Source organism: Peromyscus leucopus, chromosome 6 (genome assembly GCF_004664715.2).
Source record: "Peromyscus leucopus breed LL Stock chromosome 6, UCI_PerLeu_2.1, whole genome shotgun sequence".
NCBI classification, from domain to species: Eukaryota; Metazoa; Chordata; class Mammalia; order Rodentia; family Cricetidae; genus Peromyscus; species Peromyscus leucopus.
In genome coordinates, this window is record NC_051068.1 from 66,194,684 (window position 1) to 66,222,606 (window position 27,923).

The 27,923-nt window shown below is 47.3% G+C and overlaps 4 protein-coding genes across 7 annotated transcripts; 2 read left to right on the forward strand and 2 right to left on the reverse strand.

Annotated features, from left to right (window-relative positions):
- The first annotated feature begins 3 nt into the window (after window positions 1-3).
- Window positions 4-7,212, forward strand: Mrpl24 (mitochondrial ribosomal protein L24). Of its 2 annotated transcripts, none has more exons than XM_028857622.2 (6): window positions 4-163; window positions 5,553-5,781; window positions 5,859-5,954; window positions 6,140-6,243; window positions 6,670-6,800; window positions 6,987-7,211. In XM_028857622.2, exons 2-6 carry the CDS (start codon window positions 5,602-5,604, stop codon window positions 7,121-7,123), a joined length of 648 nt encoding a protein of 215 aa, XP_028713455.1. In that variant the 5' UTR covers window positions 4-163; window positions 5,553-5,601; the 3' UTR covers window positions 7,124-7,211. The 2 variants fall into 2 exon arrangements, with proteins under 2 accessions (XP_028713455.1, XP_028713454.1); XM_028857621.2 differs by having other exon boundaries at window positions 26-300; window positions 6,987-7,212.
- Window positions 7,213-7,573: 361 nt separating this feature from the next.
- Rrnad1 (ribosomal RNA adenine dimethylase domain containing 1) lies at window positions 7,574-17,668 on the reverse strand. Of its 3 annotated transcripts, none has more exons than XM_028857623.2 (8): window positions 17,295-17,668; window positions 12,440-12,564; window positions 12,078-12,270; window positions 11,579-11,641; window positions 11,243-11,386; window positions 10,011-10,495; window positions 8,759-8,943; window positions 7,574-7,861 (listed from the first exon to the last, which is right to left on the reverse strand). In XM_028857623.2, the coding sequence occupies exons 1-8, from the start codon at window positions 17,403-17,405 to the stop codon at window positions 7,740-7,742; spliced, it is 1,428 nt and encodes a 475-aa protein (XP_028713456.1). In that variant the 5' UTR covers window positions 17,406-17,668; the 3' UTR covers window positions 7,574-7,739. The 3 variants fall into 3 exon arrangements, with proteins under 3 accessions (XP_028713456.1, XP_028713458.1, XP_028713457.1); XM_028857625.2 differs by having other exon boundaries at window positions 12,078-12,185; window positions 17,295-17,382; XM_028857624.2 differs by having other exon boundaries at window positions 12,078-12,290; window positions 17,295-17,382.
- Window positions 17,579-18,950, reverse strand: LOC119088185 (voltage-dependent P/Q-type calcium channel subunit alpha-1A-like). Its single transcript, XM_037206760.1, has 2 exons — window positions 18,868-18,950; window positions 17,579-18,041 (listed from the first exon to the last, which is right to left on the reverse strand). The coding sequence occupies exons 1-2, from the start codon at window positions 18,886-18,888 to the stop codon at window positions 17,592-17,594; spliced, it is 471 nt and encodes a 156-aa protein (XP_037062655.1). The 5' UTR covers window positions 18,889-18,950; the 3' UTR covers window positions 17,579-17,591.
- Isg20l2 (interferon stimulated exonuclease gene 20 like 2) lies at window positions 18,873-27,698 on the forward strand. The gene is made up of 3 exons (XM_028857626.2): window positions 18,873-19,850; window positions 25,577-25,777; window positions 26,441-27,698. The coding sequence occupies exons 1-3, from the start codon at window positions 18,984-18,986 to the stop codon at window positions 26,552-26,554; spliced, it is 1,182 nt and encodes a 393-aa protein (XP_028713459.1). The 5' UTR covers window positions 18,873-18,983; the 3' UTR covers window positions 26,555-27,698.
- Window positions 27,699-27,923: the final 225 nt, after the last annotated feature.

Here is a 27,923-nt window from a genome sequence, read left to right on the forward strand (position 1 = left end):
CCTGTTTTCAGGTCATTTTGTAGCGACGGAATACAGTTCCCAGCAAGCTGAGAGGCTCGCTGCGTTATTGAGCGTCCGCTCTGCTATTAGACTACATCTCCCAGAAATCCAGTGGGCGGAGACTGCCAGAGCAGCACCCACGTGCTAAGAAAGATTGGGAAAGGTGAGCCCGCTGGTCGCCGGTGGTCCCCAGGAGGCGGATACTCGAAGGGACTTCCCTTTTCCTAGCCTTAAATTGGGGCGCAGTCCTCCTCCTTGGGTTTCTCTTTACTAGGAGGTTGGAGCTATCCTTGGATCTGGGTGAGTCTGACAGAGGAAGTCCTTGAGGCCTTGCCCCGAGTGCTTGCATGGAGAAGAAAGCTCCCCCCGCGGAAGTGGCACTAGCATCCGGTGGTGTGGGGAACCGAGGGAAATATGGAGGGGGGCGTGTCTGGGCCTGCTTTCTCCTCCCAGAGCCTCACTCAGGCCTGGAGTGACTGAACCAGCCTTAAGGATTTTTTGAGACACACACGCTCCGGTGAAGCTGCGTGAACTAGGACAAGGCAAGAAGCCTTGTTTTTCGTGTTAGTGAACAGGATCTTAATGATACTTACATCACTTCCTGAGTACTTGTGAAGACCAAATACGTTGAAATTCTCAGTCAGTTTTGGACTTGCCAGGTCCTTAGATTCAGTGCGTTGGATCTGAATAGAAGTATTTAAGCCCTGTGCTCCTCCAGCATCATGGATAACACTGGGCTTTCCCCCATCTCCTATCCTGAGATGTATAAAGAAGGGAGGGGTAGCCCACTTACACAAAAATTACTTGTCCATCATACGTGAGTCGCCAAGTTTGATGACCACACACACACACACACACACACACACACACACACATAGCACACAAAAACAGAAACCCAGTGACGAGCTCAAGAGCAATTTCATCGCTGCCCTTAGGCTTCTGTGAGATGCTGCTTAGCGTGATACCAGGCTAGCAGCAGCAGCTATTTATAAAGTTCACTGCATGCTAGGTTAGCATTCTGCATTGAGCCTTTTTACTTGGTTGTTTTGATTCAGATGGGTCGCACCTTGTAGCTCAGACTAGTCTGTAGGTACTGTATAGGGCATGCTGGCCTTGAACGCATAGTAATCCTTATGCTTCTGACTCCCGAGGCATGAGTCATCACACTTAACATTTTATTTTATTTTTGTTTGTTGAGACAGAGTCTCACTATGTAGTCTTGGCTGGCCCAGAACTCATTATATAGACCAGGTTGGCCTTGAACTCACTAAGATCTGCCACCCAAGTGCTGGGATAAAAGGTATGTCCTACTGCACTCGTTGATTCTTTATTTTTAACTAATTTATTTTTTGGTTTTTCGAGACAGGGTTTCTTTGTATAACCTTGGCTGTCCTGGAACTCATGCTGTAGTCCAGGCTGGCCTCAAACTCACAGAAGGTCCACCTGCCTCTGCCTCCCGAGTGCTGGGATTAAAGGAGTGTGCCACCATTGCCTGGCATGTTGCATTCTTTTATGTTGCATTTGTTTAACTCTGTGAAGCTATGTTACTTTGTCTGTCTGAAACACCTGATTGGTCTGATAAAGAACTGAACAGCCAATAGCAAGGCAGGAGAAAGGATAGGCAGGGCTGGCAGGTAGAGAATAAAAGAAGAAATCTGGGAGAATGGAAGGAGCAAGAGAAGGAGAGGAGAACACTAGGGGCCAGCCACCCAGCCAGCCATGGAGTAGGACACACAGAAGTAAGAGAAAGAAAAGTCCCAGAGGCGAAAGGTAGATGGGATAATTTAAATTAAGGAAAGCTGGCTAGAAATCAGCCAAGATGAGGCTGGGCATTCCTAAGAAAGAATAGGCCTCTGTGTGATTTATTTGAGAGCTGTGTGTTGGGGCCCCAAACAGCCGAAGAAAGAAGAGTTAAAAAAACAACAACAACACTCCCATCTAATAAAATATTTAAAAGTTGGGAGCTAGAGAGATGGCTCAGAGGTTAAGAGCACTGGCTGCTCTTTCAGAGGTCCTGAGTTCAATTTCCAGCAACCACAGGGTGGCTCACAACCATGTATAGTGGGATTTGATGCCCTCTTCTGGCATAAAGGTGTACATGCAGATAGAGCACTCAGATACATAAAATAAATCTTTAAAAAAATTTTTTTTTAAATATTTAAAAGTCAAGGTTTTTCTATGTAGCCCAGCCTAGCCTCAAGCCTCAAACTTATGGTCTTTTTGCTCTTAGTTACCAAGTGTTGCCATTACAGGTGTGCACTACCACATCTGGCTCTTTTTACCTTTTTTTTTTGAGACAGGGTTTCTCCATGTAGTTTTGGTGGCTGTCCTGGATCTTGCTCTGTGGACCAGGCTGGCCTCGAACTCACAGAGATCCACCTGAGTCTGCCTCCCAAGTGCTGGGATTAAAGGCATGCGCCACCACTGCCTGGCTTCATTTTACCATTTTTTTAAAATTGGATTTATTCATTCTTTTAAATGAGTGCTTTGGGTACATGTATGTATATGCATTACATGCATGCCTGATGCCTATAAAGGCCTGAAGAGGGCATTGGATCCTCTGGAACTAGGGTCACATGTGGTCATGAAACACCATGTGGGTTGCTGGGAATCAAATGCAGGTCCTCTAGAAGAGGAACATGTAGGTGGAATTTTCCTGTCCACAGCTGCTGTCAGATAATCACTCAGAGGCTTAATATAAAATATAAATGCTTGGCTGATAGCTCAGGTGTGTTATTAGCTAACTCTTACATTTAAATTAACCCATATTTCTTATCCATGCTTTGTCTTGTGGCTCATGGCTTGTTACCTCATTTTCTTCATGTCCTGCTCCCTCGGCAGCTGAGTGGCATCTCCTCTGACTCCACCCTTCATCCCAGCAACCTCAGTTTGATTGTCCTAACTTTATCCTGTCTTGCTATAGGCCAATCAGCTTCTTTATTAACCAATGAGAGCAATACATACTCACAGTGTACAGAAGGATTATTCCACAGCAGGAACAAGTGTTCTTAAATGCTGAGCCGTCTCTTTAGCTCCCTTTTTTACTTTTTGAGACAGGGTCTCACCAAATTATTCAACGGGTGTTGCTGGAGGGCTTCTCTCCAGGTTCCACCAACACCTGTAGTTCCACAATCCACGTACAAAATAATCACTCAGACGCTTATATTACTTATAAATTGTATGGCCGTAGCAGGCTTCTTGCTAACTGTTCTTATATCTTAAATTAACCCATTTCTATAAATCTATACCTTGCCACGTGGCTGGTGGCTTACCGGCATCTTTACATGCAGCTTCTCCTGGCGGTGGCTGCAGTGTCTCTCCTCCTTCTTCCTGTTTCCCCAATTCTCCTCTCTCCTTGTCCCGCCTATACTTCCTGCCTGGTCACTGGCCATCAGTACTTTATTTATATATTTTTTTTTTTTTTAAGAACGCACGTATCCACAGCACTTACCCCTTTTTGCTTCTTTTTTTAAAAAGGAAGGTTTTAACTTTAACATGGTAAAATTACATATAACAAAATTACCGAGCAAGAATTGCAGTTACAATATTAAAGAAGATATCCTATTTATCTTATATTTGTGAGTTTAAGGTTTTATATCTAACTTATCTTTTATCATAACTGAGGAAATTACAACTATCTAGTCTTTAACCACATCAAAGACCTGAGAAGGAACATAATGGTACATGAGAAATGGTAGATGGATGTAAGCAACTTTTGGGAATCTTGCAAGAGTAGACCAAGACAGCTGGCAGCCTGGACAGTCACCTAATGTTTCTCAGCATTGTTGGTGCATTCAAAGTGGCTACAGGCCTAGAGTATCTGACAGACCATTTTCAGAAGCAGGAATTCTGAAAGACCATCTTACCTTGTCTTGGCAGAGTACAGTGGTCGCTTTCCTCGTGTCCCGCTTGTCCAGAAAGGACAGCATTGCATTTGTACTGTCAGCCATCAAGGTAAGGGCAGTTCTTTGCCCAGTAGGCCATTTTGTGCCAAGAAGACAAACTTCCAAATGGAGATATCTTAGAAGCCCAACATTCTCTCGGGATCAAATTGGTGCAGCCAGGAGCAATTGTGTCTCACGTCAACAGAATTTTAAGTTATTTAAATGCCATATTCTCTAGGTCTATGAAGTGTTTGAAGATTACCTATCTATCTGAAATATATCTATGTATACCTAGAAGACTTAACTAACATGGCTACACAGTTAACAATAACAATTAGCCAAAAGCAGAACTACGAAACCAAAAAACAAGATTAGTACATTTAGAGACTTTCCAAGAACTATGGACTCGGATAGATTAGGTCTTGGTTTTCATGTCAGACAGCTGGTGGTACTGTCTGTGTGCTGAGTCTTATGGCCTGAACGGTACTTCCATCATGGAGTCAATTGTGTGAAGGTCTGGGCCTGTTACTTAGGCCCACTATAAGCTGTTCTCATCCCTGCCACCACTCTGTTGGCCTTGCCTCGTGGCTGCTTGCCTTTGTGCTGTCCTGGTGCTCTCCTCCGTTGCCCGTTTTCCCTCCTGCCCTGCTGTTCATGCATTCATTTAATAACTGTCTTAAGTATCTTAAGTGCCAAGCTCTCCTGAGATAGCGATTCAAGGAGCTAGATAGTGTGGCCCTTGGCCTCAGTGAATTTTTTTTTTTCTTTTTTTTTTTTGTTTTTTTGAAACAAGTTTCTCTGTGTAGCCCTGGCTGTCCTGGAACTCACTCTGTAGACCAGGCTGGCCTCAAACTCAGAGATCTGCCTGCCTCTGCCTTCCCAGTGCTGGGATTAAAGGCGTGTGCCATCACTGCCTGGTGGCCTCAGTGAAGTCAGATATATGGGGTTTGAATAGAGACCCCCACCCCATAGTAGCTCTATCACCATGGATAACACATGAACTCATTGTTTTCTCATCTGTAAAGATAACTTGTGAGAAGAGTCAGTGAGATGAAGTCCACTGCGCTAGAAAGTCGATACTTCAATAACATTCCCGGGTTGTGTGTGGTGGTATACACTTTTAGTCCTGGTACTAGGAAAGGAGACAGAAGCAGATGGATTTGAGAGTTCAAGACCAGCCTGGTCTACATAGTGAGTTCTAGGTCAGCCAGAGCTACCTAGTGAGACCCTTTCCCAAAAAACAAACGAGGGACTGGAGAGATGGCTGAGTGGTTAAGAGCATGGATTGCTCTTCCAGAGGACCTGGGTTTATTCCCCAGCACCCACGTGGTGACTCACAACTGCCTGTAACTCCAGTTCCAAGGAACCTGATATCTTTTTTTTTGTTTTGTTTTGTTTTCGAGACAGGGTTTCTCTTGTGTAGCTTTGCGCCTTTCCTGGAACTCACTTGGTAGCCCAGGCTGGCCTTGAACTCACAGAGATCCGCCTGCCTCTGCCTCCCGAGTGCTGGGATTAAAGGCGTGCGCCACCACCGCCCGGCGGAACCTGATATCTTCACACAGACATACATGCAGTCAAAACACCAATGCACATAAAACAAAAATAAATAAAAAAAATAAAAGTTTCTCCCTTAGTTCGAATCTTCATTCTGTTTCTCTTGACTCATAGCTGACGGAGTTTTTGAGTCTTTCACTGCTGAGGTTTCTTACATCTAACCATGCGTCTTTCGGCCCTGCTGGCCTTGGCATCCAAAGCCACTCCCAGTCTCCACCACCGCTATGGGATGAACCGTCCAGGCTCCCTATCAGACAAGAGGAATCCCCAGTGGAGCAGGCGGCGCCCAATGGCGGTAGAGCCCATCTCTGAGGAAGACTGGCACCTGTTCTGTGGAGACATGGTGAGAACCTCAGGACAGAGCAACAGAAAGGTGGCTGGGCCATAGTTTCCTGCCCTTGTCCTCTCGTCTTCCTGCAGGTGGAGATCTTAGAAGGCAAGGACGCTGGGAAGCAGGGCAAAGTGGTTCAGGTCATTCGAGAGCAGAACTGTGTTGTCCTGGAGGGGCTGAACACGGTGAGTGGAAGGATGATGGAGAACTGAGACGTCTTCCCCATCTGTCCCCCTACGAGCAGCATGCAGAGACATGAAACTGGCTGAGGGGCAGACTGTACAGCTGGGCTTGGGCTGAGTGTGCTTAGCAGTAGTAGGTCAATTCCCTCCTCACACATCGTTTTCTGATACTGCCTTCTCTTGGACAGCGTTTCCGCTATATTGGCAGAACCAAGGATCACCGAGGGACCATGATCCCCAGTGAAGCTCCCCTGCTTCATAACCAGGTCAAGCTGGTGGACCCTGAGGACAGGCAAGCACAGAGGCCTCTGGTCAAGGGGCTTCTAACTCAAGTCCACACAGGTGTTGGGCAGACCCATTTATCACATGAGAATGGTGTGTTAGATATGCGGAGCTCAGGGGGTCTGTTTCCTTTTTGGGGCAGTATGTGGGGATTTTGAGGCAGGGTTTCTCTGTGTATGTAGCTCTGGCTTTCCTGGCACTCACTCTGTAGATCAGGCTGTCCTGGAACTCAGAGATCTGTCTGCCTCCTGAGTGCTGGGATTAAAGTATGCACCAGCACTGCTCAGTGAGGTCTGTTTCTTGCACACAATTCTGTCAGTAACCCTGACAGAAACAAAGGTGGTAATCCAGTGTTCTCAGCCACTGCCTTCAGTTTTGGCTTGGAGGGTGGACAGAGATCTGGCTCTAAGTTAGACTCATTTTTTCTATTTACCAGGAAACCCACTGAGATCCAGTGGAGATTTACTGAGGAAGGAGAGCGGGTTCGAGTCTCCACAAGATCTGGGAGAATTATCCCCAAACCTGAATTTCCTAGAGCAGATGGCATTGTCCCAGAAACATGGACTGGTAAGCTGGGGATGGGCAGGAGAAGACAGGGATGTGAGGTGTGACAGGAAAGGGAAGTTGGTGGGGCTAGGAATGTAGCTTGGTGGTAGAGCGCTTGCCTAGCAGTGTGCAAGGTCATGGGTTCTATCCCCAACACTGCAGGAAATAAACAGTTGGCAAACTCATCATTTTCTTCTGACTCGACAGATGGCCCCAAGGACACATCAGTGGAAGATGCTCTAGAAAGAACTTATGTGCCCCGGCTAAAGACACTAGAAGAAGAGGTGATGGAGGCAATGGGGATCCAGGAGACTCGAAGACACAAGAAGGTTTATTGGTATTGAGCCTGAGAGTGCTGCTTTTGCCTACTCAGTCTTCACCTTGAGGGTGGGCAGGCCTCCTCCTCCAACACCAATAAAGAGCCCTGAGTGCAGCTGCTGGCCTGCCCCTCTTCCTTCCCCAAGTGCTCGCATTTTGGGGAGCCCAGGTATGGTGCAGCTTTTCTTCTCGTCAGGACAGACTGGGTAGATGGTAGCCTTCCCAGGACAGGTCCTGCAATGTTTAGGGGTAGAAACAGGGAGACCCCTTGTCCTTTTCCCTATTTACAGAACCAGGAGTTAAATCTTAAAAGTTTTTTTTTTTTTTTGTTTTGGTTTTTCGTGACAAGGTTTCTCTGTATTAACAGCCCTGGCTGTCCTGGAATTCACTCTGTAGACCAGGCTGGCCTTGAACTCAGAGATCTGCCTGTCTCTGCCTCCCAAGTGCTGGAATTAAAGGCATATGCCACCACTGCCTGGCTTTAAAAGTTTTAATAAATAAAAATTACACAGAACATTACATATGAAGGGAGAAAGGGTATAAACCTGAAGTTTGCAGACAGCCAGAATCCCGCAGGACGCAGGCACTCGAAACAGTAAGATGTACTGACCACATTGGCACTCTGTGGTTCTGGACTAGCAGCTAGCTGTCTTCAGTCTCAAGAACAGAGAAGGCCTGACCTAGGGGTGTCTTGGTAGCCACCAGAACCAGATTTCTGGGCGAGAGTTCAGGGCTGAAGATGGGCAAGAGCTCAGCATAGAAGCCTAGGAGAAAGTGAGAGTTAATTAGAAGGGAAACAAGTCAACCCAGCCCTTCCTGCCTATCCAATAGCACAGCTCCTTATTCCAAAGAGAACACGAGCTTGAGAGGTAGCTCATGTGCTTTCTCAATGCCTGGGACACTGGTGCTGGACAGGGTTCAGTGGTTACGAGTGCGTGCTGCTCTTCCACTGTACTTAAGTTGCTTCCTAATACCCACGTTGGATGGCTCACAACTGCTTGCCACTCCAGTCCAGGGGATTAAACACCCCAAAGCATGAGGTGTGTGTACACACACACAAATCTTAAAACCAAAACCTGTGGTGATACATTGTGTACCCTAATAAACTTGCCTGAGGATCAGAGGAAAAGAGCCAGCCACTAGATTAGACATAGAAGTCAGGCAGTGGTGGCACACACCTTAATCCAATCATTCAGGAAGGAAGAAATCCATTTGGATCTCTGAGTTCAAGGCCACACTGGGCTACATGAGATTGATCCATCCAATATAGGAGAGAAACAGAACCATGTAGTGGTGGCACACACCTTTAATCCCAGCACTTGAGATCTCATGCCTTTGCTTGGGAAGCACACATGCCTTTAATCCCAGGAAGTAATATGGCAGGGCAGAGAAAGGTATATCAGGCAGGAGGAAACAGGAACTCACTCTCTTTAGGCTGAGGATTTTGTAGAGGTGAGAACTAGTGGCTGGCTGTTCTGCTTCCCTGATCTTTCAGCTTTCACCCTGATATCTGGCTCTGGGTTTTTTTTAATAAAAAAAATCTAAGATTCAAACAACAAAAACCAGTCTAGGGGGAAGGTGCTGCTAGGAATCCACATTTGTTAACAAATGCCCCCCTCATTAGGTGGTGTCCAGGCCCAGCAAACTAGATAAGGACTCACCTTGCTCTTGGAGATAGAGCAGCCGGTCTAGTAGAATCAGTGTCTCCACCAGTGGGGCCAGCAGGAGGGCCAAGCTGAAGAAGGCCACCACACGATTCTCTTGGGCCTGCTGGGCCTGAAGGGCAGCCAGATCCAGCGGCAGCTGAGGGTCCAGACCTACTCGCTGTAACCCTTGTTGCACGTATCTGTGGGACCAGCCATAATACAGTTAACTCTAGAAACTTCCATCCCCCACTCAAACTTTTGTCTCAAAGCTGATTCCTACTTTGATTTGCTTAAATAGGCATTTTATGTATTTTTATTTTTGGTTTTTCCAGACAGGGTTTCTCTGTGTAGTCTAGCTGTCCTGGAACTTGCTCTGCAGACCAGGCTGGCCTCAAATTCAAGAGATCCACCTGCCTCTACTTTCCAAGTGCTAGAATTAAAGGCATGAGCTACTATGCCTACCTGTTTTGTGTTTTTTAGACATGGTTTCACTCTGTAGTCCAGGTTGTCTTCAAAATAAAATGGAAGTAGTCCTCATCCTTGACTCGAGAGCCAGAGTGCTGTGGTCACAGACATATACCACTATACTCACTTAAATAATGTTTCTCAGGCTGTGAGTTACCTGTTCAATGGCAAACAGTCCCCAAATTTATTTTCATCTAGTCTTTTACAAGTTAGCCATATTTTTAGTAGTTATAAACTATTGGACTGATGTAATAGTTAGCTTAGTAATAGAAGTACTTGATTACCTAGCATGTACAAAGTCCTGGATTTGATGATTTCCAGAGCTTAAAAAAAAAAAAAAAGAACTGTGCAACAGGCAGTGGTGCACGCCTTTAATCCCAGCACTCTGGAGACAGAGGCAGGTGGACCTCTGTGAGTTCGAGGCCAGCCTGGTCTACAGTTAGTTTCCAGGATAGCCAAGGATGTTACAGTGAAACCCTGTCTCAAAAAACCAAACAAAAAAAAAAGAACTTGGGATAACCTTGACCTTCTGATTCTCCTGCCGTGTCCCCAGTCTAGGGTTACAGGTGGTCATCATCACCCTCAATTTATACAGTGCTGGGAATTGAACCTAGGCTCATGCATGCTAGACAAGTATTCTACCAACTGAGTTGCATTCCTAGCCCTAGGAGGACAATTTCTTTCAGAGGAATTTGGAGCAGTGCCCCTGGTTAGAGAAGTTCATGCCATTCCTCTGGGCTCACACATTTTCTTTGGCTGTGCTAACAAGTGGGGATAAGTGGGGAGCCTCCCCAGACCTCACTCTTCAATCTTGAGTTCGTGGGCCCTGGGGATTCCTTGCACGCCAGGCCTCCGAAGTTCAGGGCAGACATGTCGGATGACTGTCTCTAGTGCCGCACGGAAGCAGTGTGTTTGCAGGCCAGGGCCTGCTTTCTGTAGCCTCTCTGCGTAGTCCTCCAGGGCGTGGCAGGCCCCCTCCCGGAGCCTGTAGGGGAGTTCGTGGCCAGGCAGCCCAGCCACCCACTGACTCAGCGGGTAGCTGCCAGGGTCACTGAGTTTCATGTAGCAGCAGCCCACTGAGGCCAGGGCCACCACTTCAGAACAGCAGCAGAAGTGTCTCAGCAAGGCAACACTCAGATCCCCACAAGCATGGAGGCCCGTGAGGAGCAGGCGGGTACTACCCTGGCCTGGTGTCTCCAGAGGAAGCAGAAGCTCCTCACACAGGGCTGTGGAGCTGACCCACTGAACCACGTGGCGGGGGGAGTGGCGGGGGCCTCTTTGCACCACCTGTGGGGAGAGAAAAAAAAAGGCAGATGCAAAGTTGGGTGGCTATCCTCAGGCCACCAGAGTGACCCTGTCTTCTGAGTTATGTGGGAGAGAAGCTGGGCACTAGAGAGTTAGACTGTGAACCACACGAGACCATCATTTCAGACTGAAGACTTTTCATGTTGCCTGTCATTTTTCTTTTTCTTTTGGGTAGGGTAGGGGTGACACTAGGTCTTTGCAGCTCTTTCTGACCTGGAGCTCATTATGTTGAACAAGCCAGCAAATCTGCATGGACCCTGTCCCTGCCTTCCAGTGCCGGGATTACAGGCATGTACCACCATACCTAGCTCAGTTTCCCTTTCTCTTTTGGTGGTGCTGAGAATGGAACTCGGGGCGGGATGAATGCTTAGGCAACTGTCTACCACTGAGCTGTATCCCAGCTCTTCTATTTCTTGTTGGTAATGAGTCTCACACCTACGTGTTAGTGATATAGCTACTGGCACTGGGTTTCGTCCCTAGCACAGCCACTAATAACACCCATCTGGCCACATCAATAGTTTACTATGAGAACATACTGGTGTGGAAATCACTTATACAAACTAGAAATGCCTTGGAGTATGGGGATGCTTTGGGGAAGGGACAAAAAGTAGCAGAAATAAATCACGACCATCTCAAACTGAGAAACTTGGAAGTAGAAAGTGAGTTTTAATATGCAGTTCCCCCAAGCACAGGGCCCCTGCAGTGCAGGCTGCAAGAAGGGCAGCTTACCTTTGGGTGCTTCTTCTCCATTTTGTCTAGAGTCTGCAGAAGCTCCTGGTCTAGGTGCTGGGCTCTCTCTACCAGCCTCTGATTTCCTTCAAGGCTCTTAACCATCAGCCCCAGCCCGAGAGACATGAAACGGGAGAGATGGCCCTGGAGTCACGAGGGAGAACCGCACTGTTCAGTGCCCCATTGACTGTCACCCTAGCAGTGGTGTAGACAACTGGGTCCCAGGCCCCAGCAGAGGCTTCCTTCCCCCCCCCACTTCTCAGCACCTGCTTCCATGGGCATTCGGCCTGCTAATCTGCCTTCTCAAATAGATAATATGTTGAGAGTCTGGCTCACCTGGCCTGAGCCCACATCCACAACCTGGGTGCAGCCAGTGAGATCACTCAGCTTCTTCACCAACTGAAAGAAAAGGAAACAAAAGTCTCTTCTTGGCACTGACTCCTGAATCCATAAGGATGGTAGATGAGCCAAGGTGACAGAAGGAAACACTGAGGGTGCCACACAGACACGAGATGTCAAACCAGAATTGAGAATGATGATAAGTGTCTAGCCTAGTCTGCTTGCTCCTTAAGTCAATGACTCAAGAGCAAGAACCCTGTGGGCTGTGAAACCAAAAACTGACTGCAGTGAATTGGGGTAAAACCGTCACCCCCACAGCTGCCAGCCAACCCAGAAAACAGATAGGAAAGCCTCCCAGCACCAACAAGATGGGATCCTAGCGTGTCTGGAAGGAGGGAGACTTCTGCAGTCGCTGGTTCCTGCACATGTAGCAAGGGCCACATGCCTTCCTCACCCACAGGTTCTCAGACAGCCCAGCCTCTAGCAATCTCCTCACCTCTCCCAGCCTCCGGATCTCATGCTGCTTCTTGGGCTTGACATGTTTCCGAAAAGGCGCGGTTAGTCGGGAGCTTTGGCTGGGGTTCTCCAGGAACTCTGATGGGGTCTGAAAGCCAGGTGTCCGGGTAAAGGCAAGGGCACAGGCTGTGGACTTCAGGGCCAGCAGGGTGAGTGGCCACACGGACCTGTACCTGAGATAGTCCAGCCCAGGCTGCCGGTGAATAGCCCACAATCACATTGTGAGTGTACAAGCTTATGACCTGGCAGCCCAGGAAGATCCAATGAAACTGTCTACACAGGGCTCAACACACGGCTCAGTGCGCTCCTTCCCCAGCACAAGGCTCCTCTGCTTGCACATACCTGATCTCTTCCCCTTCCCTGGGCATCCCCAGCAGCAGGCTGGCCAGCTGTGGTGGGTTTAGTCCATCCAGTGCTTCTTGCCATGAGCTGGGGAGTGTGCTCCACAGGCTGTCGGTGAAAAATTCCTGCAGAAGGAGCCAAGCAGTCAGAAGAATTCTACTACTGTTTACATTTTCTCAGCCCCATCTCAACTCTCCGCCTCATCACCTTCTTTCTCTGGCACTAGTGCCCAAAACAACCAGACGCCACCAGGTCTGTCCTGTTCATCTACATCAGCTCAAGTCTGCCCCCAGCCTCCACTAGTGCCCAGGTGGTACAGAGACTGCATTCTGAACACACTTCTCATTCTCTTAATGTCCCCATTTACTTGGGTCTGCTTTCTCCATTCAGTTTCTTTTTTGGTTTGTTGGTTTCTTTTTTTGAGACAGGGTTTCTCTGTGTAGCTATGGGTGTCCTGGAACTTGTTCTATAGACCATGTTGGCCTATGCCTCTGCCTCCTTGGGATTAAAGGTGTATGCCACCATGCCTAACTTTTTTTTTTTTTTTTTTTCAGACAGGGTCTTTCTATGTAGCCCTGGCTGTCCTGAAACCGAACTGTGTAGAAGGCTGGCCTAGAATCCAGGATCTGCCTCTGCCCCAAGGCATATACCAAAATGCCTGGCTTAACCAATTTTTTTCACATCTGTATTCCTAGCATGATCAGTGACTGACACACAGCATTAACAAATAACCATTAAGTAACCTGCTATTTTATGATACAGACAGCTGTGTATTTTAACTCATTCATTTGTTCTTTTTAACTCTGGGGCTTTGGGGACCAGGCGTGGTGGTGAACACCAAAGAACCCCAGCACTCAGGTGGAGGAGGCAGGAATACCTCTGTGAGTTTAAGGTCATCCTGTTCTACATAGTGAGACTCCTTCTGGAAATAATCAACTAATTAAAAAACAATTTAAAAAGCCTTAGTTGTTAGAGAAGTTACCTGCCAGTGAATCAGACTCTGCTCTCCACAACCCGATGGCAAGAACACCTACCCTGTCTTCTGGCAAACAGCCTCCAGAAAATGGTCTGCAGCCTGGCATAATGGCACACACCTTTTCCCAGCAAGCAGGAGGCAGAGGTGGGAAGATCTCTGTGAGCTCAAGCTCAGCCTGGTCTATATAGTGTTCCGGGACAGCCAGATCAGGCCAGCCTGATCTACAAGGTTAGTTCCAGGATAGCTAGGGCTGTTGAAGAGAGAAACCCTGTCTTGAAAAACCAAACCAAACAAAAAAAAAAAGAGAAAGGATGAACGAACAAAAAATAAACAAAACAACAACAAAGAGTGCTTGATAAGCATGCACGGGATCTTGGGTTCCATCTCCAGAATTGCAAACTAATGCAAATAATGATTTCAGCTAGCATAAATACTACATTCGACAAAACATTCATGTAAACTTTGTTAGAGAGCTGAATGGACAACTACTGTAAACGCCATAGAGGAAAAAAAAATGTGTACGCTAACACTTCAGTTCAGAGTTGTCAAGTAAAGAAAATACAAGCAAAAGTAAACACTCACACATATATTTTCACTATTCTGAAAACACTTAAGCGTTTATTTACTTTGTTTAGTTCAGAGGATTTTTGAGACAGGTTTTACTCCGTAGCCCTCACTATCCTGAGGCTCAAAGTGGTTCACCACCACAACCCCTTCAATTTCAAAAGTACTTTTATTATTAATTATGTGTTTTGTGTGATATTTTGATTGTGTTCTGACTAATAAAGCTTGCTTGGAATAAGAGGGCAGAGCTAGCCACTAGCTGACCATAGAGGTTTGGAGGACTGCAGACAGGAGACAGTGGTAAGGCAGGGCCGAGAGGATCTTGGATGGAAGAGGTAGGAAGGGACTGGCAGTCGCTTCTTGCGTCTCTGATCTTTCAGGTTCTCACCCCAATATTTAACTCTCAATTTTTATTGATCAATGCAGGTGTCCATGGAAACCAGAGGTATCAAATCCCCGGGAAGTGGGGTTTAAGGTGGCTGTGAGCCACCAGTTGTGCGGGTGCTGGGTACAGAACTGGTCCTCTGAAAAAGCAGTACACGTCTTTTTTTCTTTTTCTTTTTTTTGGGTGGGGAGTTTCAAGACAGAGCTTCTTTGTGTAACAGTCTTGGCTGTCCTGGAACTCACTTTGTAGACCAGGCTGACCTCAAACTCAGAGATCTACTTGCCTCTGCCTCCTGAGTGCTGGGATTAAAGGCTCGCAGATCAGCACAGTACATGCTTTTAACCACATCGCCATTTCTCTAGCCCTAGACAAGCATTTACTCAAAAGCAGCAGTTCTCAACCTGTGGTTTGAGACCTCTTTGGGGGTGGCATATTAGATATCTTGCATATCAGGTATTTACATTACGATTCCTAACAGTAGCAAAATTAGTTATAAAGAGGCAACAAAATAATTTTATGGTTGGAGGTCCCCACAACATGAGGAACTGTATGAAAGGGTTGCAGCATTAGGAAGGTTGAGAACCACTGTTCTAAAGTTACAGCTCCCCACCAACAAGCCTTGTAGGTGTTTTTCTCTCTCTCTCTGTGTGTATGTATGTATGTATGTATGTATGTATGTATGAATGAATGTATGTACGTATGTGGGGGGCGGAATGAGAGGAGTCTTAACACTAGTTTCAGCTGGCTGCAAATCAAGGCAATTCACCTGCCTGTCTTTTGAGGGGTAGGATTACAGGCAGGTACCATTACGAAGGCCTGGCCTGCCTTTTTCTTTTTCTTTCTTTCTTTTTTTTTTTTTTTAAAGTAATATAGTCTAGTCCAAGCTGGTCTGGTACTTGTTTTGTGTGGTGATATATTGTGTACCCTAATAAACTTGCCAGAGGAAAAAGAGCCAGCCACTAGATTAGACATAGAAGTCAGGCAGTGGTGGCACACACCTTTAATCCTATTACTCCTGAGGCAAAGCTCCATCTGGATCTCTGTGAGTTCGAGGCCACACTGGGCTACATGAGATTGATCCATTATAGGAAACAGAGCCAGGCAGTGGTGGCACACACCTTTAATGCCAGCACTTGAGATCTCATGCCTTTGCTTGGGAAGCACACATGCCTTTAATCCCAGCAAGTAATATGGCAGGGCAGAGAAAGGTATATAAGGCGTGAGGAAACTGGAACTCACTCTCTTTAGGCTGAGGATTTTGTAGAGGTGAGAACTAGTGGCTGGCTGCTCTGCTTCCCTGATCTTTCAGCTTTCACCCTGATATCTGGCTCTAGGTTTTTTATTAAAAGACCATCTAAGATTTGAACAACAGTTTTTTGTTTGTTTGTTTTGTTTTTTTTGAGACAGGGTTTCTCTGTGTAGCTTTGCGCTTTCCTTGAACTCACTTGGTAGCCAGCTGGCTCGAACTCACAGAGATCCGCCTGCCTCTGCCTCCTGAGTGCTGGGACTAAAGGCGTGCGCCACCACCGCCCGGCCCGAACAACAGTTTTGTAGCCCAGGTGAACCTGGACTCCTGATTCTCCTGAATCTAGTTCTCAGGTGCTAGGATTACAAGTGGGTACCACATCTGGCCCAGCACTTCCTTTCACCAGTACACTGTTTATTGCCATTTAGTGGAGGGACATTCCAGACAGCTCAGTGACTGCAGAGTTATCAGAGTGGCATGACAACAAGAGCTGATGAGGACAGAAGGGCAGCAGACACTAGGTCATGCAGCTAATAGTTAAAGAATTAGTGTTCCATGAAAGCACGCAAGAAGCAAGGGGGGCTGGAGGAATAGCTCAGGAATTAAGAGCACTTGCTGCTCTTGCTGAGGACCAGGGCTTACAACCCAAGCTCCAGACCCAACACCCATTCTGGCCTCACTGGGCACCCACACATATGTGCACATCAATAAAAATAAAATTAAAAAATATTTTAAAAGCGCCAGGCAGTGGTGGCCCACGCCTGTAATCCTGGCACTTGGGAGGCAAAGCCAGGCGATTCCCTGTGAGTTTGAGGCCAGCCTGGTCTACAGAGTGAGATCCAGGACAGACACCAAAGCTACACTGAGAAACCCTGTCTCGAAACAAACAAAATTAAAAACATACACATACCAATGCTCATAAAATACAGTTAAATAAATTAAACACACACACACACACACACAGAAATCCCAAACTCCACCCGACCCCCCAAAAATAACAGGTTTCACAATGAGAAGTTCTATCTTTGGCTAGGTGTGGTGCCTCATTTTTGTAATCTCAGTAGTTAGGAGGCTGAAGCAGGAGGATCACTAAGGGTTCAGACTAGCCTGAAATAGAGCGAAACCCTGTCTCCAAAATAAGAGAGAGGGAGGAAAAAGGGGATGAATTTCGGATGCACTGGGAAGGTAGAGGCAAGACTAGGAATCAATGAATGAATGGTGGCTTGAGAAATTCTAATCTGGAGATGGTGACATTGACATGTTATCTCATTTCCCCCCCACAGGATCCTCCAGATAGAGATCAATTTTATAGTCTAGAAAACCAGGATAGGAATGAAAGGGTAAAGAAAAAATCAATCTTAACAGTAGAGACAACACTCTAGTTCAATTCCGTCTAATATCAAAGCTCAACTGCTCGCTATACCACAAAACCAGAAATGTACTCAAAGCCAGAACATGTATGCTCTGGAACATCCCGTATGTTTCTCGTTAAGGTCCACGCAATTGCAGCACAGCCCAACAACTTGATTATTAGAAGGCTGGGGGAGGAATCATCTAGTCTTCAGCTTTCCTGGACAGGCTGAAATTCACAAGAGCTGAAAGCTGTCTCCAGATCTCCTCTGTAGTAGCCTTCTAACCACCCCCGCCACCAGAAGGCACCCGGTCCTCAGCCCAGTGGCCTCACAATGATGTAGGCGTCCAGGATGGAACGGTAGAGCGCAAGGACGCGGGTGAGGTTCACTGCCAGTTGCCTTCTCTCCTCATGCGAGAGGCCACGGGCCGAAACGCCGGGCATCCTGGGGGCCGACTGGCGGTGCAAGGAGGGAGGAGGTGAGAAGGTCCACGGTCGGTACCACGAGGGCGGGAGACCCGGGCTGTACCGGGCAGGCCCAACGCGAAGCAAGTCCTCCGAGCTCGCCCGACAACGCCTCTTCCCCGCAGTCGCGTCCAGGCTGAAAGCCTAAGGCTCACTTGTCAAATGTCACGGCCTCCACGGGGCAAGGCCATTCGCGCGGGAGACGCGAGGGGGCCCCGGTGACGTCACAGAGGCGCGCCCAGCACCGGCTCTCCGCCGGGCGCCCAGCGGCAGGTCCCGCCCTCCTTCCCGGAAGTGGGGCCACGGTTCCGGCGCGCGCTGCTCCGCTCTCCGCGGCCCACCACCTTCGAGTTGTTCCTCCACGGGGCCCGAGGGGCCGGGGAGCGCATCCCGCCCCCGCCCCCGCCCACGCCGCCGCCGCCGCCGCCGCTGCCGCTGCTCACGCACTCCGAGTCGCTGGCCTCGCTGCCTGAGGCGGGGGCGCTGCGGGCGCGTGTGCGCCGGCCGCCTTCGCGCTGCCACCCGCGCTCCTGCCGTCCCGGTATACGTCGGCGCGCGCCGGCGTCCGCATCCGGCTCCGGACGCTTGCGATCTTAGTGGGACCCAACCTGGAGGTAGGTGGGTGGGGCAGGGTGTTCGGGGGACGGCCTGCACCGGCAGAGTGTGCGGGACAAGGTGGTCCGCCTGGATTCTTGAGTCTCCTCCACTCAGGTCCTGTGGTGATGTGTGGTGTCACAGGTCCTTGCTATGGTTGCGGGGGAGTGGGGGGAAAGGGGACGACACAGATGAGGTGCGTGAGCAGATCGCCCCCACGTGGAGCCGAGGAAGAGCAGGGCCTGGATTTGCTCTTCGTTTCTGGTGCCATCCTTCATTTCGGAGGATGCCTCTGGGTAATCCTCTCACCGATGGCAAACATACTTAGGAGTTTTACTTCTCTGCTGTTTTCGCAACACCTTGTTTTGACTTCATAGACTTGGCAGAATTCGAACTCCGTGGCCTCCACAACCTCTTTTTACCCCCAGCCTCAGCATCTTCACTTTATGTTACTAGATTTATTATTTGTGTGAGTGCTTTGCCTGCGCGTGTGTGTGTGTGTGTGTGTGTGTGTGTGTGTGTGTGTGTATATATACACACATACATACATACCATGTAAGGGCCTGGGATCTGCATAGATCAGAAGGCATCTGATCCCCCCAGAAGCTGGAGTTACGGATGTTGTGAGCTACCACATGCGTGCTGGGAACTGAACCCTGGGCCTCTGGAGAGTGGAAATATCCCTCTTAAGATCTACCCCAAGTTGAATTGTAGGGCTTCATTAGTATCTGGGCTTTGTGCTTGCAGTATATAACTTAAGCTTTCCAGAATTGGTCTTATCTTATTCCCTCCCCCCACCCCCCACCAGGCCTATGGTACAGGTATCAGGATTACTTTTGTCCCCAGGGCTAATTGCAGACCTCCACATGTTGGACTATGGGATTCCACAGAGAATGAGCTTCTCATCCTTCTTCCATTAGTAAGCCAGTCTTCCCAGCTGCTCTCCCACCATCCACTGTCCTCATGTCCACCATACTCCTGAATTTGGATTTTGGGGAACCTCCAAAAAAGGCATTTGGAGGAAATGCCAAGCACCAACGTTTTGTCAAGAAGCGACGGTTCTTAGAGCAGAGAGGATTTCTGAATAAAAAGAACCAACCTCCTAGCAAGGTGTCTAAGTTGCACTCAGAACCTCCACAGAAAGGGGAAACTTCTTCAAGAGTAGATGGCATTTTGAAGATCCTTCCATGCCCAAAGAAGAAGGAAGCAGCTGCCTCCAAGAGGGAGTCAGAGCAGTCCACAGACAAGAAAGCATCATTGTCTTGGCTGACCCCTGCTCCTTCAAAGAAGACTGATTCTGTCGTGGCTAAAATAGATTTGCTAGGGGAGTTTCAGAGTGCCCTTCCAAAGATTAAGAACCACCCATCTCACACTCAGAAGAGCTCCAAGAAGAAGAAGCCCTTGAAGAAAAATGCTACAGAGAACTCCACCCAGGCTCATTCTGAGAGTAAGGACTCCAAGAAGCCCCCACAGAAGAGTGCTGCGCAGGACTCCACTCAAGCTCATTCCGAGAATCAAGGCTCCAAGAAGTCCTCGAAGAAAAATGCTGCACAAAGCTCCACCCAAGCGCGTTCAGAGGATAAGTGCCTTAAAGTTTCCCAGAACTTGCCGGGGAAGATGGTGGCCCTGGACTGTGAAATGGTGGGCACAGGGCCCAAGGGGCGTGTTAGCTCCTTGGCTCGGTGCAGCATTGTGAACTACAATGGAGACGTGCTCTACGATGAGTACGTCCGCCCCCCCTGCCATATTGTGGACTACCGGACCAGATGGAGTGGCATCCGAAAGAGCCACATGGTGAACGCTACACCCTTTAAGATTGCGCGGAGTCAGGTGAGGAGTGCGGGCGGTCCCAGACAGGAGAGGGGTTGGGAGAGGACTTTCAGCAAGGGGTATTCTGGGGAGGTGTGTCAGGATTGTGAAGGGAGGGAGAATGATGTCACATGAGTAAGAAGGGTACCTATTGGAGTAAGGAATTGTTCTTCTGGTTGCTGTGACAGAGGAATTGAGCAGGTAGATGTGTTTGCCAGTTTAAGGATACATTCCATCATGGACAGAAATGGAGGCAGCAAGAGCGGGATGTGGCTACTGAGCAGTCAGGAAGCAGGGAGAAATGAATGCTGGTTCTCCGATTTTTTTTAGTCAGCCTAGGACTCTGGCAAATGGAATGAATAGGTTATTTTTGTTTTGTTTTGCTTTACTATGGGTCTTCCCATGTCAGTTAACCCAACCTAAAAGCTCACAGACAACACTCAGAAAGTTGTCTTCTAGATAATTCTAGGTCCTTTCAAGTAGACAGTTGTATCATGAGTTCACCCCTTGTCAATTTGGTGCCCAAACATGACCCTTATTAGCCATAACCTCCCATCCTCGGGCCTCAGGCTCATAGCCATCTCATAATACAAAATGGATTTAGGTCAACTTCAAAGTCTAGATAGTCTGTAACTGTCCAAACACTATTCAAAAATAGAAGGACAGAGTCTCTCTGAAACTTAGGCAGGCTCTTAACTGTGAGCCCCATCACATCCAAAAACAAAGGCTGAGCATGGCGTAGCACACCTTTATTCCCAACATTTAGGAGACAGAGATAGGTGGATCTTAGGATGTTCCGCCAGACCAGCTAGTTACATGGTGAGACCCTGTCTCAAAAACAAATTTGGGCTGGAGAGACAGCTCATTGTGTATAGTGCTTGCTGCACAGGCATAAGGACTGCGTGTAGATTTCCTAGAACCTACCCATCTCAGGGTTTCTTGTCATAAAACACCATGACCAAAGGAACTTGAAGATTTCATCTTAAAGTTAGAGCTGGAACTCAAGGCAGGAGCTGAAGCAGATTCCATAGAGGAATGCTACTTACTAGCTTCCTCTCTCCTGGTTTGCTCAGCCTGTCTTCTTACAACACCCAGGGTCACCTGCCTGTGGTGGCACCACCCCCAGCAGTCACCATAAAGGAAATGCACCACAGACTTGCCTATGTCTTGTGGAGGCATTTTCTCAAATAAGATTTCCTCTTCCCAGATACAAGTTGACATCAAACTAGTTGGCACAATCGACCTTGTCAGATTGACACACAAGCACATCATCGTTAAATCAAAACCTTTCCTTTATTGTTGTCCCCAAGATGTCATATTAATATCAATGTCACAATATAAAACATATCCCAAACTTTAAAAGTTCAGTCTCGGGGGTGGGGTTGAAAAAAAAAAAAGTTCAGTCTCTTGCTGGGCGGTGGTGGCTCACACTTTTAATCCCAGCACTTGGGAGGCAGAGGCAGGCGGATCTCTCTGAGTTTGAGGCCAGCCTGGTCTACAGAGTGAGATCCAGGAAAGGCGCAAAGCTACACAGAGAAACCTTGTCTCAAAAAAACTAAAAAAACAAACTTCAGTCTCTTTAAAATATTTAAAGTCTCTTTAGAATTCCGGAGTTTCTCTAAGGTCTCATAACTATGGGTTCCTAAAAAATCAAAAACAAGTTTACTTTATTTCAAGAGGAAAGAGCCATGACAGTCACAATCAAAGGAAAACAAAGCTGAAATCCAGTGATATAAAGCTTAAGTGTCTATTCTGAGACTCACAGTCTTCTAGGCTCCAAAAGGTGTAAACGGACGTTGCCTGTCCTGACCACCTGGTCCCAAGTAACCGACTCAGAGGCTGAATATAGATTATAAATGCTTGGCTGACACCTTAGGTTTGTTACTAGCTGTTACATTAAAACTAACCCATTTCGGTTAACCTATGTATTGCCATGTGACTTGTGGCTTTACCTGTCCTCTAGCTTGTCTTGCTTCCTGTGCAGCTGGCTGGCTGGCATCTCTTTGACTCTACTGACTCCACCCTTCTTCCCATCATTCTGTGTCAGGCTCTCTCCCCCAATCTCTTCTGCCCTGCTATTGACCAATCAGTTTTTGTTTCTGTTTGTTTGTTTGTTTTTTTTTTTAACAATGAGCATAATTCACAGCAAAAAGGCTTGCCACGGCACACACACAGCTTTTCTCAGGCTGGTACCCCGTCATTGCTGCTCTCCTTGGTGGTCATCCCATGGTAGTAGCATCTCCAAAATGCTGGAGTCTCCACTTCAACTGAGCACCTTCACCAATAACCTCTCCTGGGCTTTCTTCAGAGACTGTGACCCTGCCATATGGTGCCAGGCCACAACTTCTGCTCATGATCCCTTCAATCTTGGGCCTTGTACTGCAGCTCAAGCTGCACCTTCGCCAGTGCCTCTCCATGATCCCATCGTGACTTCAGAAGCAGTACCACATGGGTGACTCTTGTTAGCAGGTTTGACTGCCCACTTGAGATACAGCCTTGGCCCACTCTGGAACACAGCTTCTGTGTGCGGACCTTGGGGAAGTACTTGCCAGAAGAGTTCACCAGACTCCACCTTTCTTTCTTTTTCCTGTCTCTCGGATTTCCTGCCTGCCTCTGAGCTTCCTTGCGTAGACCAAACAGCTTATTTATTAACCATTGGGAACAACATATATTCACAGTGTCCGGAAAGACAGCCCACAGCGATTCTTTAGAGTAGTTACTTGTGCTGTGACATAATCAGTTTAAGGAAGAGAGCGTGTATTCTGGCCAATAGTTTGAAGGTTCAGTACATAATGGCAGAGGAGTGTGAGGCAGCTAGCTACTGCCTTTCGGGTGGGTTCTAGCTGCATTAACTCAGTCTAGAAACCCCCTCCCTCACATACATGCCTAGAAGTGTGTGTCTCCATGATTCTAGATCTTGTCTAGATCAACCGTCATAGGAATGCTGAAGTCAGGAAGTTACAACTAGGTGGTGGAAGTCATTTTACCAGTTGAGATCCACTGTAAGTGTGTGGTGGAGCTGACCAAGAATTAAGAGCCACCGGGTGACAGAAGTGGGCAGACAGCAGGTGTGAGAGTTGCTTGGAGCAAGTGCTGAAAGTGTGGGTAGCAGGAGCAGAACTTTTACAAAAACAAAATAAAAGTGGGCTGGAGAGCTGGCTCTGAAGCTCAGAGCACTTGCTGCTCTTGCAGAGCACCTGGGTTCCATTTCCAGTACCTCTGTGGCCATTCATCTTTAAGTGTACCTCCAGTTCCAGGGATGCTCTTCTGGCCTCCTTGGGTGTCAAGCACACACATGATGCACATACATACAAATTAAAAACAAAAACAACTTTTTAAAAGCTGAACTAGAGCACAATTGTATTGGTTGAGGGGCATCCAGGTGGCCTGCAGTAAAAGACATAAAAGACTTGTAAGAGGGTCCCATCCCTCCCTTAGCAGACCTCTCTCTCTAGCTTGAGCTAGAGCACAACTAATAATGAACAGGAGTGGAGGGTAGGGTGTCGGAAGCAAATGGAGAAAGTGAGAGGAGCCAGCTGGTCCTGGGCGGCCACCAGAGGGCACTCGTGATCCGCTTTGCAATTTGAAAGCTTTACTCTTTCCTTTCTCTAGACACAGTTCTAATGATTCTTTTTTGGACAGGGTTTCATGTAGCCCAGACTGGCCTCAAACTGGCTTTATAGTCAAGGATAACCTTGATCTTCTGATCCTCCTGCGTCTACCTCTTGAGTGCTATGATGATAGGCACGTGCTACCACCCCTGGTTTACAGAGTGTGGAGTAGAACCCAAGGCTGTATACATGCTAGGCAAGCACTCTACCAGCTGAACCCTCCAGTGAGTCTTTATAGTGCCAGGCAGTGCATTGAAGGAGGTTTATCAAAGATGAAGTAGCTAGGTGTTTTTTAAAAAGGCAGGAAGTGCCAGGCAAATCCCAGCACTCAGAAGGCAAGGGCAGGTAAATCTCTAAACTTGAGGCCAGCCTGGTCTACACAGTTGAGAACCTTTCTCAAAAATGAAAGAAAATAAGAAAAGCTGATACACATCCTGTTTCAGCTGAGCAGACATGTGGGAGATGTTTGGGTGGGTCTGACTGCAAATGGTCCCAGTTTCAGTAAGGGCAGGTGAGGGGTGGACAGGATGAAGGGTGGTAGGCTGTGGGTATAGTCACAAACAGCACCAGGGTGAAGACATACTATGTGGTTTTCATCATAAAGCATTTCACTTGCCTAAGCTGGGGTTAGGAATCCAAGATGAGTCTAGATGTATCACTGAGTGGGTTCCCCTTGCAAACCGCAGCAGGACTATGGCTGTTATCAAGATCTCATTCTGAGTGTGGCCTTCAGAACCCATGCCCTCATACTTTTCAGGTTTTTTGTTACTTTGTTTTTGTGGGTTTTTTGAGACAGGATTTCTCTGTATAACAACCTTGGCTGTCCTGGAACTTGTTTTGTAGACCAGGCTAGCCTTAAACTCAGAGAAATCTGCCAGTCTCTGCCTCCCTGAGTGTTGGGATTAAAGACATACTTGAAGGTTTTATGCTGAGACATTAGTTAATTTTAAGACAGGTATGTAGAAAACCCCATCTGCAGCTTTACTCTTTAAGTGGTTATTGTTCTGTTTTTTTCTTAACTTTTTTTTCTAATTTATTTTGTGAAGATAGAGGTGTGTTGTGACGTGCATGTAGGGGTCAGAGGGTAACTTGTGGAAGTTGGGTTCTCATTCCCACATAAGTTTCAGGGATCAAACTCAGATCATCAAGCTCAGTGACAAGAACCTTTACCTTCTGAGCCATCTCATTGACCTTTCTCCCCCCTTGAGGCAGGGTCTCATATGTCCCAGGCTAACTTCGTATATCCCAGGCTAGCCTCAAGCTCACTACAGAGCCGAGGATGACCTTTAAGCTTCAGTTCTTCTTACCTTCACCTTCCAAGTATAGGAATTACAGGCCTGTGCCAACATGCCCAGTTATGGTAGTGCTGGGGTTCCAACCCAGAGTTGCACATATGCTAGGCAAGCGCTCTGAGCCACATCCCCAGGTCCAACCCTTTTTTTGAGAAGGAATCTCACATAGCTCAGGCTATGCTGTAACTTTGTAACTTGTAGTTCACCTGCCTCAGCTTTCTGTGTGTTGGGATTGTAGGTTTATGCAACCTTGCTTAGTGATTAATTTTTTTATTTTTAATTATGTGTATATGTTTTTATATGTGAGTGCAGTGCCTTCAGAAACCAGGAGGGGGTGTCAAATCTTCTGAAACTGGGATCACAGGCAGTTGTGAGTCACCCTACATGGGTAATAGGAGCCAAACACTGGTCCTTTTGGATCAGTACACACTCTTACCTGCTTGGTCATCTCTTCAGCCTATGACAGCATCTTTAATGTGTGTGCTATCGAAGACTGAAGGAAGCAACTAGGGATATAAGTCAGTGGTAGAGCATTTGCCTGGCGTATACAAAGCCTCAGGTTCTGGGGAGGGAGAGAGAATACTAAAGACCATTGTTGGGATGGAAATTAATAAACATGTAAGGAACCTCTGGTGATGTAGATCCAAACATGATTACACAGAGCAGTTCTCTGGGGAAAGGAGGTGGATTTCTGAAGGGGGAACACTTGCGGAAGAGGGCATTTCAAGAATGGGGCGGGGGTGGGGGTGGGGTGGTATGTTGATGATGGCCATATTGGACCTTCAGGGTATAAGGAACTCCACCTTTAAACGTCCCTCTCATCACCCCCTTCTGCTCATTCCAGATCTTGAAGATCCTCTCAGGAAAGGTAGTGGTAGGGCATGCCATCCACAATGACTACAAAGCCCTGCAGTACTTTCATCCCAAGTCTCTCACCCGAGACACTTCCCAGATACCGCTCCTCAACCGGAAGGCTGGCTGCCCAGAGAATGTCACTCTGTCACTGAAGCATCTCACCAAGAAGCTGCTGAGTCGGGACATCCAGGTAACTTCTCTCCAAGTGCCCCCACCACACACACAGTTCAGGACCCACTAGTCTGTCTGTAAGGAGAAGTAATGATTCTGTGTACTTCATAGACTGTACCAGATGGCACAGTGGAAAAAGAAGACCACTCAAGCTTTTCACATGTTCAGCAGTCAAGGACAGTGGCCACAGAATACAGAATACATGTCATACAGAGAACATTTAAGAACCAAGACTCAAAAGGCCTGTCTTTGACCTGAAATTCCTGCCTCTGCAAAACTTAAGAAATATATGATACATATACATTGCCTCAGAAGTGAGTGTATTAGCAGGGTGGTGGTGGTGGTGGTGGCGCACATCTTTGATCCCAGCATTATGGAGGCAGAGGCAGGCGGATCTCTGTTCAAAGTCTACAAAGCGAGTTCCAGGACAGCCAGGACTGTTACACAGAGAAACCCTGTCTCAACAAAACAGAAAAAAAAAGAAAGAAGTGAGTGTATTGGACAGTAGCAGGCTGGCTGAGAGTTGGACCTCAGATGTGATAAGCAGTAGGGCCCAACAGAGTTCTGACTACAGCTCAAACTATAGAAGAAAATATGGGGTGGCTAGCAGTCATGGGGTTCCGGACTTGGCTGGGAAAAGAAGAAATAGTTCTTGTTTTCTTCATGTTCTTTTTCCCTTTAGGCTGGACAAAGTGGACATTCCTCAGTGGAAGATGCCCAGGCCACCATGGAGCTGTACAAGTTGGTTGAAGTTGAATGGGAACAGCACCTGGCCCAGAATCCTCCAGAAAATTAGCTGTCCCGGGGAGACACGTGCAGTAGACCACTGCACAACTCTGCCAGCTGCACAGCTGTAGAGGCTGGCATTGTTGGGGAGGGGCTTGACCAGAGACTCGATACCCATTGAATTTTCATCCCAGCTCTTGTGGTCGCTGTGTGGTTAAGTGTCCCATGGAAGGGGAAGAAAGCCGTAATGTTAAACCCCACCTCTAGGCCAGGCAGGTGGCCAGGTCTGTAATCCCAGGGACTTGGGAGGTTGAGACAGGTTACAAACTTAAGGTTGGCCTGGGCTACAGAATTAATTCAAGGCCAGTGAGACCCTGTCCTAACATAAAAAGAGGGCCAGGAGTACAGCGCAGTGCTAGAGCACTTCCTAGCATGCACAAAGCCCTAGGTTCAGTGTCCAGTAGTGGGGTGGGGGAGGATGGAAAGAATGGAACACAACATGAATTAGAGACTGTTTACTTTTTAATAGTGCTAACCACGTGTCCCAGGGTGCTTGTGCCAGTCAGCTTTCTGGACTTCGAGGAAGCAAGGCACACCAGGGAATACAGATTCCCACATTACCTTATCAGTGGGACACATAACATAGATGTGTCTCCCTTTGGTGGGGCTTTGGGTAAAGGAGTTGTTTGTTGTGTTGCCAAGGTTGGCCTCAAAACACTTGTGCTCAAATGACTCCTTCCTCAGCCCCATGAGTAACTGGGACTACCGGTGTGTGTTCACCACTGTGCCTGGTTCTTTGAATTTTATGTTTTTTATTATAAAGTAATTAATAGTATCCTTTCATTTCCAGAAGTGTCCTGATTAGAGGTGGGCATGGTGATCTGTAAATCCAGGACTCTGGAGTTCAGGGCAGGGAAATCAAAAGTTCAAGGCCAGTCTGAATACATAGAGAGGCTCTGGCTCATAGACGTAGAAAAGAAAAGGGACAGATTGTGTGGCTGGTTGCTGAATTGTATAGCCACATTATATAGCACAGAATAAGAGTTTACTTCATTTACGTTCTGTTTAGTTTACAAAGAATTTACCTTGTTTTAATAGTCTTTCAATCTTTCACCTTGCAAATGAAGCCTTTTAAAAATTCAAATGATTCTTTTTATGAATTTTTATAATAGAAAACTAGTGTTCTTTTTTCCATAAAGATTATTTTTATTGTATTTATGTGTATGTGTTGCAGGCTTTCTTGGACTGCCAACCAGCTCCCAAATCAAGACACAGAGACTTATTAGATTATCAATGGTCAGCCTTAGTTTATGCTTGTCCCAGTAGCTCTTATAACTTAATTTAACCTGTTTCTCTTCATCTTTGTTTAGCCTTTTTGTTTTGTTTTTGTTTGTTTGTTTTTTTTGTTTTCTGAGACAGGGTTTCTCTGTGTAGTTTTG

What these genes read in the sequence shown, in the direction of transcription:
- Mrpl24 (XM_028857622.2), top strand. Translation starts at nt 5,602, where the DNA reads ATGCGTCTTTCGGCCCTGCTGGCCTTGGCATCCAAAGCCACTCCCAGT. An exon ending in ACCTGTTCTGTGGAGACATG is followed by an intron (nt 5,782 to 5,858) that starts GTGAGAACCTCA and finishes GTCTTCCTGCAG; the next exon opens with GTGGAGATCTTAGAAGGCAA. An exon ending in TCCTGGAGGGGCTGAACACG is followed by an intron (nt 5,955 to 6,139) that starts GTGAGTGGAAGG and finishes TCTCTTGGACAG; the next exon opens with CGTTTCCGCTATATTGGCAG.
- Rrnad1 (XM_028857623.2), bottom strand. Translation starts at nt 17,405, where the DNA reads ATGCCCGGCGTTTCGGCCCGTGGCCTCTCGCATGAGGAGAGAAGGCAA. An exon ending in AGATCCGGAGGCTGGGAGAG is followed by an intron (nt 11,642 to 12,077) that starts GTGAGGAGATTG and finishes CTTTTCTTTCAG; the next exon opens with TTGGTGAAGAAGCTGAGTGA. An exon ending in CACGAACTCAAGATTGAAGA is followed by an intron (nt 8,944 to 10,010) that starts GTGAGGTCTGGG and finishes CTGGTCCCACAG; the next exon opens with ATACGTGCAACAAGGGTTAC.
- LOC119088185 (XM_037206760.1), bottom strand. Translation starts at nt 18,888, where the DNA reads ATGTGGAGGTCTGCAATTAGC. An exon ending in TGTGGAGGTCTGCAATTAGC is followed by an intron (nt 18,042 to 18,867) that starts CCTGGGGACAAA and finishes CCCACCCACCTA; the next exon opens with CCTCCAGGTTGGGTCCCACT.
- Isg20l2 (XM_028857626.2), top strand. Translation starts at nt 18,984, where the DNA reads ATGTCCACCATACTCCTGAATTTGGATTTTGGGGAACCTCCAAAAAAG. An exon ending in TTAAGATTGCGCGGAGTCAG is followed by an intron (nt 19,851 to 25,576) that starts GTGAGGAGTGCG and finishes TGCTCATTCCAG; the next exon opens with ATCTTGAAGATCCTCTCAGG. An exon ending in TGCTGAGTCGGGACATCCAG is followed by an intron (nt 25,778 to 26,440) that starts GTAACTTCTCTC and finishes TTTTCCCTTTAG; the next exon opens with GCTGGACAAAGTGGACATTC.